This window comes from Dipodomys ordii, unplaced genomic scaffold (genome assembly GCF_000151885.1).
Source record: "Dipodomys ordii isolate 6190 unplaced genomic scaffold, Dord_2.0 Scaffold9, whole genome shotgun sequence".
NCBI classification, from domain to species: Eukaryota; Metazoa; Chordata; class Mammalia; order Rodentia; family Heteromyidae; genus Dipodomys; species Dipodomys ordii.
In genome coordinates this window covers 1,782,327-1,799,487 of record NW_012267225.1, presented here as the reverse complement: position 1 = coordinate 1,799,487, position 17,161 = coordinate 1,782,327, and the positions used below count along the sequence as shown (strand labels likewise).

The 17,161-nt window shown below is 39.2% G+C and overlaps 1 protein-coding gene across 2 annotated transcripts in view; it reads right to left on the bottom strand.

Annotated features, from left to right (window-relative positions):
• The window catches only part of Sfmbt2 (Scm-like with four mbt domains 2), a 136,995-nt gene that overhangs the window by 60,482 nt on the left and 59,352 nt on the right, over positions 1-17,161 (bottom strand). The window contains exon 7 of one of the 2 annotated variants that reach the window (XM_013009375.1): positions 15,981-16,078. In XM_013009375.1, the coding sequence (XP_012864829.1) occupies positions 15,981-16,078 (98 nt within the window). Of the gene's footprint in view, positions 1-15,980; positions 16,079-17,161 lie in introns of those variants that run through there. The other variant, XM_013009376.1, reaches the window with a different exon arrangement.

Genomic DNA, 17,161 nt, shown 5'->3' with positions numbered 1-17,161 from the left:
ATGTGGAAGACCCTTTTCAACCAAATGGTGAGCAAAGTGATGCATGTCAGTCATTCCAGCTGCATGATTGAGACATTAGGAAGATCTCAGGTCCAGATCAACTTGGACAAAAGGAAAAAAAGTTCACAAGATTCCATCTCAATAGGAAGCCTAAATGTGCCTGGACGGGAAGTTAGAGTTCCCACCCCTGCCCAATATCTCAAAAAAAAAAATATTTGGTGCAAAAACAGGGCTGGTGGCATGTTTCAGCAGTAGAATGCCTGCCTGCCTTTCAAGTAGGAGGGCATTGTGTTCCAACCCCAGTACTGTATAAAAAGTAACAAAAGGAGATTAAAAGTCAAATTTTCCTGTCAGACATCAGTGTTTCCAGTCCCTCTTAGGTAGGAATTGAGACATATTTGTGAATTAATTGTGCAGGTAAATATTTTCCCCTTAAGCCTTTTATTCTAAAATTATAATACAGTAAAATTTCCCTGAACACACTCAACAAGTTTGCTGGCTGACAGTAGAACCACACCCTTGAGCACAAATGATACACTGGTAATTAATACTGGTAATAATGGCCATTGGTAATACATATTGGTGTTGGTAATGGGTAATACTGGTAATACATTGGTGATTAATAGCCAAGATAAAAGCAATAGTTCACTCTAGTCATTCTGTTTACCTCTCTGCTACAGGATGCTCTTCCTTGCTACACAAATCCTTTCAAAAATACAAAGTTTAACCCTACTTAAGATCTATCTTGGTATCTTCTATCTCCAAGGCTCTTGGGGAAATTTCCCATTTCCCACTTGCTTCAACTGTTGGAGACACTTCCTAGTAATCTGTACTTCTGGTCTGCCCATTGCCTTCACCTCTTCATTGGGTGCCTCCAATGTCTCATCATTTTTCTCCAAAATTTACTCTCTGAGTACAGCCAGCTTCCCAAACAAGCCTACAACAAAAGTTCATTCACAGTTTGACTTTGAGCACATCTTCATTTGACCTTGATTCGCTGACCTGAAAATTTCAGCTAAGTGCAAACCCATGCTACATCCTTTGTTCTTAGAAAAAGGTTTCTCAGTGATAGCTCCTTATGCTGTGTGAAAAGCTCTGTGACCCTGAGGTCCACTGCAGGGAGACCTGTCCAGTCTGCTGCCTTACTGAATACACAGTTATAGGACAATGACCAGACATTGGCTGCTTATCCTTGAAATAAAGTATATAGTAAGGTGCTGCTTAAATACCCTCTCCATCCAGGGCTGTGGGCCATGTTACAGGTGCTTATCAGTAATGACTTCAAAGCACATTGCCTCATCTCTAAAGAGGTCATGAAGGCAGTACACAATCTCTTCCTTCTCTGCCAGAGCATCTATTTGTTTACCTGTCAATCAATAGATATCTCTGATATCTGATATGAGCTTAGCTATCAGAACCATGCGTGATCCTATGTAGGACAAAAAATTAAATTAAATGAGTTAAACAATTAAACAAATCAATTAAACAATGAATTAACAAATTCAGAGCCGGGCACAGGTGGCTCATGCTGAGATCTGGGGATCTCAGTTCAAAGCCAGCCTAGGCAGTAAAAGTCTATGAGACTCTTATCTCCAGTAAACCACTCAGAAAACTGGAAGTGGTAGAGCACTTGAGCTGAAGAGCTGAGGGACAGCTCTCAGGCCCAGAGTTCAAGCCCCATGACCAACAACAACAACAAAAAAACCCCCACAAATTCAGCATAATACTCAGTGAATATTACTCCAAAAGTTTTGAAACTGGTTTCCCTTTGTCATCCATGGCTCAGATCTGCTACATCCTCAATCATTTCTACATTCCAGGTGGGTGGCAAATAACTTGTGTATGTGGCTCTGCCATCAGTTCCTGGCTCATGGCTCCTAAAGGCCTGGGAATTCCCTGGGGAAGGAGAGCATCGTTGGTTCTAATGGGGACTCTAGGCAAGCCCCTAGATAAATTCAGGATAAGGGCTTGTTACCAGAAAAAACAAGAAACGAATTAGGGGTGGCAACATTCATTCTTCGACCCCAGCTGGCGAAAAAGAGGGGCTGATGATTGAGTTAGTTACCAATACTCAATGATGTAATAAAATCATTAATTAATCGAACCCTAAATGATAGGGTTCATTCTGGAAGGGTGGTGTATCTCAACCTCTCTGTAAAAGTTTGACTTGAAATATCTACATATTCTTATACACCAAACTTTGAACTTTGAATTTCAGAAATGAATCAGGAAACTATAAAGTACATTCTTCTACCTAATAACCAAAGTATACTAGGAGCTCAAAAGACAAACACCTCCCCCAAAACTAATAATCCAACAATAAATGGGCAAAGAAGCTTAAGAGAGAATTCTCAGAAGTGACTTCTCAGAATGACAAATAGACACATGAGGAAATGTTCAATATCCCCAGCCATAAAGGATATGCAAATCAAAGCAACTTTGATTCAATCTCACTCTAGTTAGATTGGCCTATATCAAGAATTTGAACACCACCACATGCTAGCATGAACATATAGGGAGAAAGGAGCCCTACTGCATTGTTAATGGGAATGTAAAGTCATGTTACCACCCTTGAAGGAGGTTTGGTGATATGTCAAAAAACTAAATATAGAATTTCCCTGTAACTCAGCCATACCACTCTTGAGCACCTACCCAGATCATTACAAGTTAGGATATGGTAAAGACACTTGCTCATCCATGTTCATTGCTGTACTATTCACAATAGCCAAGTTACAGGAACAATCCAGATGCACTACAACAGATGGTTGGATTGATAAAATGTGATGTCATATACATAATGGAATTTTACTCATCCATTACAAAAATAAAATTGTGTTATCAGCAGGGTAATGAATGGACCTAGAACAAATCATACTAAGCAAGGTAAGTCAAAGTCAGAGAGATAGACAAATGGCGCATGTTTTCTCTCATATGTGGAAGCTAGGTCTAAAATATAACTGATAAAGATCTAAAATATAACATGATAACCTCTACAGGACTCTAGGCATTCACACACAAAGAGACTAAAGGAGGATACCCTTAGGGGAAAAACACAAAGGTATAACTTCTCTAAACATTTAAAATACTAGCTACTGAAACAAAAAAAGTACATTCTTCCATTTTCCAGCTGCCTTTCTACTTTATTTTTTCTTCTGGATACTTCAAGTGGCTGTACAAAGGGATTTCTATTTAACATGTCCACTTATATGTGCAATCTGTCTTGGTCTGCGTTATACTTTCCATTATTCTTTCCTATCTTCTTGCCTTCTACTTTAAGATCACATTATGTGCATGTGTGTGCGTATGTACGTGCATGCATGCACACACAAATGTACTTATAAACACTGGTATCAGAGTTTGAACTAACACTTTCCTTTGGCTTTCTTGTTCAAGACTGCCAGTCTACTACTTGAACCACATCAGTAGTCCAGAATTTTGCTAGTTAATTGGAAATTGAGTCTCAAAGACTTTTATGCGTAGGTAGGCTTGAAATCTGTATCCTCCATGACTCAATCTCCTGAGTAGCAAAAATTCCAGGTGTGAGTCTCCATTACCCAGCCTTAAGGTAACTTTATAACCAGCATTTAAAATAAACTTAAAAGAACTTTCTATGTCTATATAAAACACCAGTTTCCAAAATGAGCCAGTAATCCTGGAAATTTATAAGACCCAACACTAAATATTACTGTGATTTGGGCAGCCAAAGCATTTGAGTCTTATATTCGGAATATGAAAAAGATGTGGCTCAAAATGGTAAAGAGAACATTTTAGAAGGTGGCACAGTAGATGCAATCAGGGAGCCTGGGACATAGAGGATGGAGGTATCTAAGCAAAAAGAAGCAATTTGACAATCCCAAGAAATATCAAGCTTTTATGATAATTGAATTCAACACTAGTGATACCTGAGAGAGTCAACGGAACTCAGCGCTGCCAAGTTCCATGCAAGCCTGTGAACATCCATAATGGCACAGGAGGAAAGGTAGATATCCATATTGAAAGGCAAATTTAATCACTCCCAGGGCTTGTACTTTGGTCTGTTAATGCAGTCAAAATGCATTCATTTTTTTTTTTATCTAAACATCCAACTAATCATTCTCAATGTACAGGTAAGAGTTCCTGGAGCCTAAGATGATTCACAAGATCAATGATCTACTGAGGGATAATGGAAAACTCACTGTGGTTCAAAATAGACGTTCTGGCCTCTGCAAAGCTCTAAGAGACTCATTCCCACTTCACAACTCTTGGATGGAGGCTGCCGTTAGTCAGCATCTGCCTTCCTCACATTTACAAGTATGCCTGTCACATGTGAAATACTGTTAAGTCCCGTGAACTGCTTCCTAAAAATTATTCTTCTTCAGTAAAAAGCAGCAATGCCATTCCAATCTACATTCATCCTTACCCATTTTTATCTTTAATACTGATGAAAAGTAAATTGCCATTTGTTTTACAGGCCTATCTTAACAGTTGACTTTAATGATCTCTCTTAGGGGAAGCCATTTTCAATCACCAGTATGACAGAACAGGTTCTGTGTGCATCAACTTCCTTTCTCTGCTCTGTATTCACTGTTAACGCCAGGACTTACAAAGTCCTCCCACTCTCCTGAGTTACAGCGACTGCACTAAGATGAACTTGCTTTGTATACAAAACCAAGCAGGTAGAAGCAATAACTGCTACCACGTGACTGCTTACAAGCAATTCCCCTGCAGTACTGCTTTCCTCTCACCAAGACTCTCTGGTGGCTATGTATCTTATGGTGAGAAAATTAAGACACAGAGAGGTTCCATTACCTGTGCAAGGACACAAATCCCCAGAATATGACTCTGAGTCCATGTGTCATAGAGATACAAACAACAGGAGGGATCATTCATTTTTTATTAATAATTATCTTTAAATGAATCTTTAAAAGCCTACAACCTCAGATTCCTAAAATTTGGCTTCAAAGGAAGTTGGAAAGTAGAAGCTGTCAATATGAAGAATTGACATTTTTGCTGTTAATTTGTAATACCCATTAGTGGCCTTGGAACAAAGCATATCAGAGAGAAATCCGACACTAAAAATTAGCCCCCAAAATTAGTCCCAAAGTGTTTATACATAGCCAGTCATAGTCCCCAACAATTAACAAGTGTCTTTATTACTTTCACATGCTGGCACATTATACAATGAAGCCTGAAATGTGCCAGCAAAATGTCTATGCACTTCATAATATTAGTACTTCCTTTTCACATTATCGATGCTAATCAAGACTGTAAAATCCCATCAGTGTGGTTAATATCATATGTGTGGCTGGCTAACAAGAAGTCCATCTGTGGTCTTTCAAATCCTGTGTGAAGCACTAGCTTACAAAGAATGGAAAGTAGGTGACACAGTTCCTGGCACTGAGAAGCTTGAGACTTTAGTTTAGAATGTAACAGAAGCACAAGGAGCATGAAGGATTATGCTGGACCAAGAGGTCTATGCAAACCTCAATGTATTTGGTACTTTGGCTTTAGTGTTCTGGCAATGTCTCGTGTTTCTGTGTGTGTGTGTGTGTGTGTGTGTGTGTGTGTGTGTGTGTGTGTGTGTGTGTGTGTGTGTGCGCGCGCGCGCATGCACCACTTTGGGGTACATTTGTCATCTTGCCCTCCCAAACAGCTGTCACGTCCAGGAAAAGGTAGCTCCACCGTCTGGGCAGGAATCAGACATGGCTATCTAAGGGTCACACCTGATACAAAGCAGTACCAACACATGAGCAGCCCAAGGTAAAAAGGCTTCAGAGCTGGGTGGTGGTAGCTCATACCTGTAATCCTTGCTACTCAGGAAGCTGAGATCTGAAGATCAAAGCCAGCCCAGGCAGAAAAGTTCATAAAGACTCTTACCTTCAATAAACTAGTCAAAAAAACTGGAAGTGGAGTAGTGGCTCAAGTGGTAGAGCACTAGCCTTGAACAAAAATAGCTCAGGCGCAGCACTTATGTATGAGTTCAAGCCCCAGGACAACCACGAAGAAGGAAAGAAAGAAAGAGAGAAAGAAAGAGAGAAAGAGAGAGGAATAGAGAAAGAGAGAGAGAGGGAGGGAGGGAGGGAAGGAAGGAAGGAAGAGAGAGAGAAAGAGAGAGAGGAAGGAAGGAAGGAAGGAAGGAAGGAAGGAAGGAAGGAAGGAAGGAAGGAAGGAAGGAAGGAAGGAAAAGAAAAGGCTCCAGGATGACAATGACTATTAAAGATCTTTATAAAACTTACAAATTACCTTGAGTGTTAATGTACAGAAGAGGTAAGGAAGATTGCTAATAGACAGACAGAAGAAAGAAAAGCCAAAGGCAGAGAGAAAGAACACAATGTCCCACATGCCTATTTGAAATTCACTCATTCCACATTTACTTTCTGGACTTGAAAATGTGCAAATTACACTCTTAAAATGTACCATGTGGTTATCACTGACTCAGACAGTAGCTAATACATCTACCCATCTACTCATTAAATGAGTAGATCTACACAAAACAAAATTATCTAGAATGTGGCACAGGGGAGAAAGAGTTCAAACTAATTAACACAACAAAATTAAAATGTACTTGATGAGGATTTTAATACACGAAAGGCAGTAAAAATCATCTCTGTGCAGAAACCTAATTCCTAACCTGACTTCCAGAATTGCAGACTACAGAAATGCTTTCCCTAGTGGAAGAAATCCAAGTGTCAATCTGTAACTGTTTGGTTCTTCCTTTTTATTTATGTTTATAGAAGTAAAACATACCAATCACAGATCCACAATTCATACACCCTCATGTTGCAAAATCCTTCTCAGCATATTGGACTTACACAAAGATATAGTATCCATAAATTGTTGTGTTGAATTGAAACCCCTTTATACAACTGCTTAAAGATAATTTAAAATTTTTTAATGATACAAAACAAAAAATACTTATGGCTAATGTTTTCCATTCCAACATGTCAGGTTTTCTAGTCCACTGGGAACTTAAACATTGTACAAGTTTCTGTTGAAAGCCTGAATAATTTGCATAATTTCTAAGAACAGGCTTCAGTGAAGTCAAAGGAAGACTTTAATTAGTACTACATTCAAACTGATAATGAACTCTCTTCTAATCCCTTCATGCTAAAAGAAAAACTCAGTGTCATTTATCCTATTTTTCTTCTTTTTTGTTTCACCAATGACCTAGTCATGCTCACTACAAAATTACTCTTGTAATATTAATTTCATCAAAAGGCAGACGTTAAGATGCCAGCCTTCATTAAATCAATAACATTATTAAATTTCAATTCCACCACACTGATTCAAATTTAGCATGTGAAATATTTGTAACAAAAATGTTCTAAGAAAATCTATAAGCTGAATAGTGGTGAGCATTTTCATTTTAGTCTGGCAGCTGTAAATAGCAATTTTATCAACTAAGTGGTACATTCAATCTAGTTAAAAAATATAGTCATGAGAAATGTGGTACTGTAGTACAACATACTTCAACCTGAACCCCAGGATTTAGAGCAAGTTATTATATCAGGCCTATTTCACACCAATCCTCTAACTGGTATTAAATTGTTTTAAAAAGAAAAGAAGAAATCACAGGCAATGGAAATGTCTTTCATTGATTAAACACTTAGCCCCATAAAAGCTTTAGTAAATGGCACAAAATCCACCCACCTTACAACAGTACTAGTAAAATCCTATCTTCACTTTGAGAATATGAGGAGCCCACATTTCCACTCCTTTGATTTCTTCTTCATGAAGTCACTGCTTACAGGCCCAGGGATGGGAAGGGGCCTTACATTCCCCAACAATGCAGTCCAGGCACAAAAAGGAACAGGGCACTATTTTTTTTTGCCCGGGGGGCAGGGGGAAGGGATGACTCCTTAGCTTCTTGCTAGAACATGGTGGACACAACTACCTAGAGGCACCCCTCCTGTGGGACACCCTCGGTGCAGCTTGACTTGTTGCCATGGAAACCGGATGCCAGCCCTGATTCCTCCAGGTGGTATCCCACCTGTCAGACAGCTTGGAGTTAGTAAGGAGCAAAGTGCCACAAAGCTGCCCTTTCTAGTCACTAAAGCAACAGTTATGCAACCCAGGCAAGCTGGCAAGCTGCTCTTCTCTGTCTCACACAGTCAGATTCTGAACTAGAAGGAGTCAAGGGCCAGCAGGCCTGGGGTAGAGGTAGTGTCTATCCTGAGAGCAACTACTCTCCTGTGCTCCAATACATCAAACTGCTCCCAGCCTGCAGCAGAGTCTGCATTATTACAGGAGACTGTCCTGTGCATTGTAGAGTATTTATCTGAATCTCTGGCCTCTACCCACTGGATGCTAGCAGAGTCCTCCCTGCAGTCACCACAATGTCTGCAGACATTATCACATGCCCCAAGGGAGCAAAGTCCTCAAATCGTGCAGTGAGAGCCTTTGATTTAGGCAGAATTTATTAACAATAAAGAATCATTCTGCCAAAGTGTCCAGACAGCCTGTGCCAAAAGCAACAGAAGAAGAAGAATACATTTTTCAACATTCATATCAAATACGATATTGGACAGACAACACTCAGAATTCATTTTCTGGTTCTCTGTTATGTTAATAATTATTTGTTCAGTCTTTAAATACTTTGATTTATTCCCAGGACAAAAGCAACAGTGAAAACAAGAACAAAAACAAACTGGCCTTGGAGTTCAATGATGAATCTAGGGTTGAATCCTGATTTTATCACAAGGTCTTCTCTGAGTCAGACAAAAGGTTAACTTCTCTAAGCCTTGAGCTCCCCCAACCTTAAGAGTAAGATTAAAATACCTGCTAAGCTTTGTGTGGGTGGCTCATGCCTGTAATCCTAGCTACTCAGGAGGCTGAGATCTGAAGATCATGATTCAAAGCCCACACAGCAGGAAAGTCCATGATACTCTTATCTCCAATTAGCTACCAAAAAGACAGACTGTGGCTCAAGTGGCAGAGCACTAACCTTGAGTGAAAAAGCTAAGGGACAGTGTCCAGGACCTGATTTCAAGCCCCAGGATTGGCGCGCAAGCACACACACACACACACACACACACACACACACACACACACACACACACACACTGCTACTGAGTCAGCTTAAGATAACATAATGCATGATGAAAGTCCAGAACAACATCTACCCTTGTATTAGTATGCAAGAGACCACCATCAACATCAGCCACTGAAACAGTACCCACTCGAGTCATCTCAGAATCAGGCGAGTTACCCACAGTTCCATTTACATGCTTCTTCTTGTGCCTTTGCTGCTATTTCACAGGTTTGAAAGAGCTAAGATATATGTGTTTACACACACACACACACACGCGCGCGCGCGCGCACGCGCACATGCACACGCCAAAGATGTCCCCAAGGTGGGTAAAGCACACAAGAAGCCAGAATGTATCACACTCCCTCCAAGCCTTGCTCATGTCCCCTGGTTACAGCCCTGAAGTCTCTCAGAATCCACAAAAGCTCAGGAACCCCTGAGGTCCAGTGAGTGTAGGAATTTGTACAAAATCACAAGACTATCAAATTTCCTGACCACCTTTGCAGCCTGGGGTGACACATCCAAATGCTTACTTTTAGGAGCATTAAGATGTAAAGGGATTCATTCTGCTGAGATCTGGATATCTGACAAGAGACTCCACATATAACATCTTGTTAACGATGAAGGAAGGAACTTTAAATCAGGCCTCTAGTATTCTGAAAATTTTCATCCCTTTTCAAAATTGTTAGATGAGACAGACAGACAGACAGACAGACAGATAGATAGGCAGACAGACACATATACATACTTACATATATACATACATATATAGACATTCATGTAATAGTAAATCTCCTTCATTGTAAGAGATTAAATCAGGAGCAGATTTAATCTCCTTTGACCTTAAGACATACACTAAGAGGTGGAGGCTCAAATACAGTGAGGACAGCAAACTCAGGACTAAGTTCAATACCTTTGATTTATATTTAACCACTTCAAGAGACCAGGGAAGTACATCTTAGGTGCTGAGGGTCAAAGTCAAAGCCATATTGCCATTCAAATGCATAATCCTCATTTTCCATTAGATCTTAAACCTCTGAAGACCTGAAGTTTAAAAGAAGCTCAAACCTGTCTTCACATTCACTCCCCACCCAAGTCAGGGCTACTGAAGCTGTGTGTTCATGAGAGGTACTGTGTACCCTAAAAGCAGTCTTACCCACAAAGGAGCTGAGTAATTTTAGGAGATAAAGGCAGCTTCCACACAGTAATCTACTATTAAATCCTCCACAGATGAAAATGTTTTAAGTTATGCTTCATTATCCCTTTTAGTGGAGCAAAAAAATAAAATATGGCACAACTGGCGGTTTGAATGCATTCATTTCATAAGCATGTTTATTTTCTAGGTACCCCCAACATACCATATAGCAATAATGTTAAGTTCCTGCAAATACTATCTTGCCTACTCTTCAGCTGTAGAAACTGCTAGGAGCCAGAATTATCAGTGCTGAACAGAAGCCATTTGGGAGTGATAACTCCCAGAGCAGATAACTGAAAGTTGACTATATTCTTAAATTCTTAATGTTCCCAATTAAAAGCATTTCACTATCTAACAGAATGCAGGCAGTAACACTTAGCCCATGTGATCAGGTGACTGTTAGTTACAGTGAACTCTCTGTCTACCTGGAGTTGGAGATTTTTCTGTTACATCTATTGCTTGACCAGAGTTGCCCTCTCTTATGACATCTCTTGTAAGATTTTCTCCAATAATCATAAAAACCAGATGGCCCCCACGGCCCTTTTTGCTCTGTAATTCACATGTTTTGGTTTAACACCCTCAGAGCACACAAAGAACAATGACAAAGAAAACAAGTTCTGCCTCTCATTTCTATATGTAGCAAAGGATGCTCATGCCATAAATGAAATCTCTGTGTGCTTTGTCATCCCAAGGAGCTTGTATTTAACAAGTCTCCTCAAGTCAGAGAAGGTGGTGACGATGGCAGAAGAGATCATGTCTCACGGCCTTGGAGAAGTAGAGAGTCCAGCCTGCAATGGCATCAAGCCTCCGGGAAGAGAACCTGGTTCAGGTCACTTGTGTATCTGTCTGTCAAAGTTATCTGGACAACACTGAGGTGGCCACAGAGGGGTAATTGTCTGACTGATACCAAATGACCTACTGTCAATACCTCTTTCACTGGAAGACCATTTGGGCTGGGAAGAAGCAAATTAATATATAATACAGGAAGGCCAAAGTACTAGGAAGCAAAACAAAGTAGGATGGGAGATACAGCACAGCATGCTGTAGGGACACAGCGCAGGCTGACATTTGTGATTCCAAGTTGTGCCAACCCCTCAGGGGTGACTTTCTAAGCCAACAGCGTGGAAGTCAAAAACACACTGGATGTTGAATGGAGAGTGGGGAAGGTGGGCATGAGGCAGAGGCCACACCTGAGGTTCTAAGGGGCAGTACACTCAAAAGAGCAATGGGGTAACAACACAGCACAGAGCCCTGGGCATCACACACTGATAAGCAAAAGAGTGTCATGACTTGATTCCTGCCAGAATCACTGTGCCTACCCTGTCAAAAACAGACTCTAAGAATGGAACAACTAGAAGACAGAAAATGTGCTAAGGGACTAATGCAACAGTCCAGGAACGAGAGCTAGTAGCTGGGATTAGAACCCTAACAGTGGACTAAAGAGTAGATTCAGGGTAGGGGTGAGAAAGAGCAAAGGGATTTGGTAAAGGATGGAATGGAGGGTTTAGAAGAAGCCATGAGCCAGGCCTGCAGGCATGGAACTTTCCCTGAATACAAGAACAACTCACTGTGTCTAACCTTTTATACAAACAATAGAGTTTATATTAAATATCTGGGTTTCTTCCAGGAAATCTAGAATTTTGGCAATGTGCCCAGAAAAGGGTGCCAATGTAACCAGCCTGTAATAAAAATCCTGGGAGTTCCCTCAGGAAGAAGACTATGCAAGCTTCTATTTGGTTTTTGGGACTTTGTCCCATGTATCTCCACACTTGGCATAATCTGCTTGATACTCTTCTGGTAAACTATAACTCTGAGCAGGTGACATCTGGGTCTAGCAAGTCATTTCTTTGACTAATCAAACCTGGGGCAGATTTGGTGATCCCTGATAAAGAAAAGTGAGGAGAAGGAATATTTCAAAGAAAATGCTAGGAGTTTTGCTTGTTTATTTTATCTCAAGTCTCAATTAATTTTGTCTATATTTCTCTTCAATATGCTGTAATCTGTAAATAAATTATTTAGAATTTTAAATCCTCAAAAACTTTCAACACCTTTTTGTTTAAAGAATGAAAACAAAATTTTTAAAAATTTCCCTTGTTTTACCGATAAACCATGGATCTTAATTTCAATTGCATTTCAAGTATGTCCTTTCCTTGTGGTTATGATGTATGATTAATTAAAAGAAGTTACCTGGAAAACATTTACTAACCCTATCCTCTATTCCTCTATGGAAAAAGGACTTTGTTTTCATTAACTGTGAAACTGGTAACTGCCATTTCTGATTGCAGGACTTAGGGGTAAGCTATATCCATTGCCACAAAACTTCAATAATTTAATATTTTTAACAAGGGGGGGCGTCCCAACAGTAAATTACAATTTATGAGAAATGTAAAGAGTAATTCCAGAATAATTCCAGAAGATTCATGAAATTTAGATAACAGGAAGAAGTGTTGCATTTTGTTACCTACAGATTCTTGTTCCAGTCTTTCTTTAGCTCTGCTTTGTAGACTCTCTACATTCCCAAAACCTTTTAGTGGTATCATAAAAGACAGTGAACTGGAAAATTGAAGCACTGTATAGAACTATTGACCAAAATACTAACTTAGTTCTGTAATGTCTTCCAGGGGTGATGAGACCCATCCTAGTCGATCTTTATAGGGCAGACTGTAGAAGCTTTTAAGGCAGGAGCTCAAGCACCTCTTGCCACCTTTTTGCCCAGTATGGTCTCAACAGCAATCCTTTCTATCTCTGCATTCTCTGTACCTAGATTATGGATGTGAACTACTGCTCCAGGTTTCTTATATTTGTAAGTCTTATAGGCCTCTAAATAATGAGGCTGATTTTAAGAAAAAAATTATTATTTTTCAATGTGGTTTATTTTTCCTAATCTCTCTCAAGTTTTAATTAATTTTTTTTACTTACTTCAGAAACTACCTCTCTCTCATCTGAGATTCACATTTGGAAGATTATCTGTACTTCCCAAAGAAGTCAAATTCCCCATAAAAAGATGATATCCCAGTTAGTCAGAATGAGGTCTCAAATCAAAGGAAAATAGCAGCAGAAATACGATGCACTTGCTTCTACATCGTTTCTGTTTGTGTTCAAGTTGGAAGGGGAATAGCACACATGAACTTGATTGGATTACAGGGGCAGATGTAGATACACAGATGTGTGAACACAGCCCCATGGTTAGAAACTGCAGTTTAATGAGCTTCATTCCATCAAAATACTCATTGCATGCAAATAAAAAAATATTTTTTAAAAAATTCACTTGGAAACACTGTCCAGACTAAATGTGCTTAGCTTTGAGTTCTGTCTTCTAACAGCTGAACAATGGGGCAATTTTCTGTAATGACATGTATCCCAGATGAGTCAATGTTGAATTCAAACATGTCTTCCTCTTACCATAATAAAGGTAGTAGAAGCTGCCTGCTGAGAAATATTGTTGGCCAAGCACTGAGAACAGAAGGGGATATGTGTGTATGTATGTACAGTTGTACATCATGTGTACACACAGATAGATAGACAGACAGACAGACAGACAGACAGACTGAATGATTCTATTTGGTACTCTGCAGAGGAACATCCCTTGCTGGAATTTCTATAAACTTGTATGATAGAAAATTTTCCTCTTGTACTTTTCATAAATAAAGCAAGTGCAAAGATAATTTGATCTATGTAATTTCTGTTAATTATCTCCTTGTAAACAGAGGAACTCAGTGAAGAACAGTAGTTAGGAAGTGAGGAGGTACGTGGCTGACTGAAGTACTTAGTATAATAATGTCTTCTAAAAGCTCCTATCTGCCTGGAATGTGGAAATAAGACTTTGTTTGGAAACAGGGTCATTACAAACACAAGTGAGTTAAGATGAGATCATACTGGATTAGCATACAACGGTCCCTGTCCTGGGTAAGGAAAGGGTCATGTGCACAGTCAAAAAACACAAGGAGACCACGGAAGCAGCAATGCTGCCAGAACATGGAATAACAAAGACTACAGGCAGCAGCCACAAGCAAGGATAGATTCACGAGTCAGATTCTTTTGTAGAATCTTCAGGTCGAGTTTGGTCCTGCTGATACCTGGATTCAAATCACAGGCTGCAGAAGTGTAAGAGAATAAACTTCTACTGCTTGAAGTCAACTTGTTACAACAGCCTTGGGCTATCTTATGACCTCCAAATTAAACACATAAATATTCACTCTACAAATATGGCTGAGATATTGTCCATTCCGCTTCCATAAAATTGATAGATGAGGACATATTTACAAAAAAAAAAAAAGCATCTAGCTAACTCCAAGAGCATCCTATTTCATGGAACCAACTTTTACTTATGATGCAGCTTCCCTTGAAAGCCCAGACTTGTACGAGGCCCCAAAGTAATATTCAGTAACTACTCTTAAACAAATGCTTAATCACACACAAAATACTGAGCAAGATGACAATGTTGAGATAGATAGTCTATCAAAATAACAGCTTGAATCCTCCTAAGACGAAATTAAGGCACAGAAAGAAGCTAACTGTATTTTGGAAAATACAAACAAACTATTAAAACCTGAAATCAGGTCAACAGCACATAACAGCTTTTTGAAGATCAGAATAGCTGTTCCATAAATGTTTAATGAACTAGTTAATGTCTAACAGAAATATATCAAGCTTATTAATGGTTATACTTGTCGTGTCCTCGTAGTCATAGTTCTAAATACATCTGCATATCTAATTTAATTTACATATTATTTTCAGAATTTTGAAATTCAACGAGTTAAATACACATCAAGAATATGGTCATTTAAGTGACAAACAATTACGTGTCCTCGTAGTCATAGTTCTAAATACATCTGCATATCTAATTTAATCTACATATTATTTTCAGAATTTTGAAATTCAACGAGTTAAATACACATCAAGAATATGGTCATTTAAGTGACAAACAATTATTAAGTAGTACCAGAATTACATTTTTTGACCATGAACAGAACAAACATGGCCCTTGCCTTCTGGGAACTTTAAAGTTACGCTAACAGAGATTTCTTATACAAGAAAGTATGCAAATGATGACATAGAATTGTCAAAGAATGTAATGTCATGAGGACTCCTCATTCAGCCTAAGCTCATGTGGTCTGTATAGGACCCAGGGGGTCCAAGCATTCCAGAGAAGGGACTTCCCCCTAAGGAAAGTCTCCTTACTTGAGATTGGAAGATAAGAAGGAATTCAAGAGAAATAACAAATTATAAAAACATTTGAAGAACACCACCCCACACCCCCGCCCACTCTGGAAGGCCAATACCTTCTCCAAATGTCATATGAAAGAAGTGTAATACAAGAGTATAAATGCGTTAAGAATCTGGAAGATCCATTTCAGTTGAGATGAACTTCCTTAGCCCAGTATTGCTGTGTGAGCCTCTGGCTATAGACCTACTATGTGACAGATTCTCGTCTTTCCCAAGTCATCAAGAAAATAGAGCCATGCCAATAAATGTCATTTTCAATCATTTTTACCAAGCTGGAAAATTAGACTTGCTCAATTTTCTTTTATTTCTTTGGTAGGAGATGACAGGCTAGAAATGCGATTTACATTCTAGAGGAAAACAGTAATCTAAAACATTTTAATCAGCATCTTTATACTATGGATATTCAAGAAGACCTTATTTCATGGCAAAGTGGAACAGAAACAATTATACATATATGTAAATCAATCAAGAAGGCTGCCTTTTGAGATAAAACAATGTTTGCAAGTTTATCTTTGATCAGAGTAACTGAGCCGCTAAGAATTCATAACTTACCTTAAATACTTCCATTGGAAGAGGAAACTCAGCAGCAACAATAAGGGATTTTTCCAGAGCACATTTCCATTCAGAGGTCATCTTCAGAGGATAGATTTCTGTATCAACAGCAAGCCACAGAAGAGATTAAGAACCACAGTGTTCGTTTCTTTCTTTTACCTTCCCATGCTTCTACGACACCCCAGTACATGCCAGCCATCATCGGCATTTACACTCTGTACACCATAAACAGCCACCTGCTCAAGGGATTTTCTGAAATTAAATAGCAACTTGGGATTCTGCTATCAGAAACGAAGAATAAACTTAATAGGGCTCTTCCTTGGGGACATATTAATCACATTAGCAATTAATCACATGGTATTAATCACATTAGCAAAACCTTGGGCCATCCACAACATCCAATTCCATATACCACCTAAGACATGCCAACCACTGATGAAGAACTTATTATCTGATAAATGTCTAAACTACAAATGACTCTCTTCTCACATTTGCTACTATTACAACCTATTTTTCTAAGCTCTTACATGCTAAAAGTAGTCCCTAAATAAGTTAGAACATCACTGAAAGGTAAATTAAAATTTACCAACCAGATTTCATATTTACACTTGAAATGTTACTAATACATCATGGGTAGCCCTTATTTTTTCCCAGGCTATGGGGTGCGGTGGGAAGGGAGGGGACGAGATTTATGTGTGGAAGTTACACAGTTTGAATGCAAAATTAAAAGGTAAAAAAATCTGTTGAGCACTGTGTTCACCTATTCCAGAAATGGCAAGGGAATTTTATGGCCTGATCTCAACAGATTTAAGGCCTTATCAAAATAGGATTTGCTGAAGCACTCAGTGGAAGTAGATATGTTTATATCTTCTCTATATCAACCTTGGCGACATCAGCCAGACAGTTAGGATATGAATATGAATTTAAGCACAGTTAAAAGGCAACATTAAACCTTTGGGCATATTTTTCATTTCTTGTATGTCTGCTTTTTTAACTTGGAGCCATATATTTGGATCTTTGTGGCCTGTGAACTCACTCTGAGTTCTAAGCCCCTCTGTTTTACCAGCTGATTTAGTCTTTTCAGGACATCATAGCAGTAGGTCTGAGACGTTGATGCCACAGCTAGCCAAGTTATACATGCACTGCCCACTTTCACTGTTGATTACCTAAATGCTGATCCC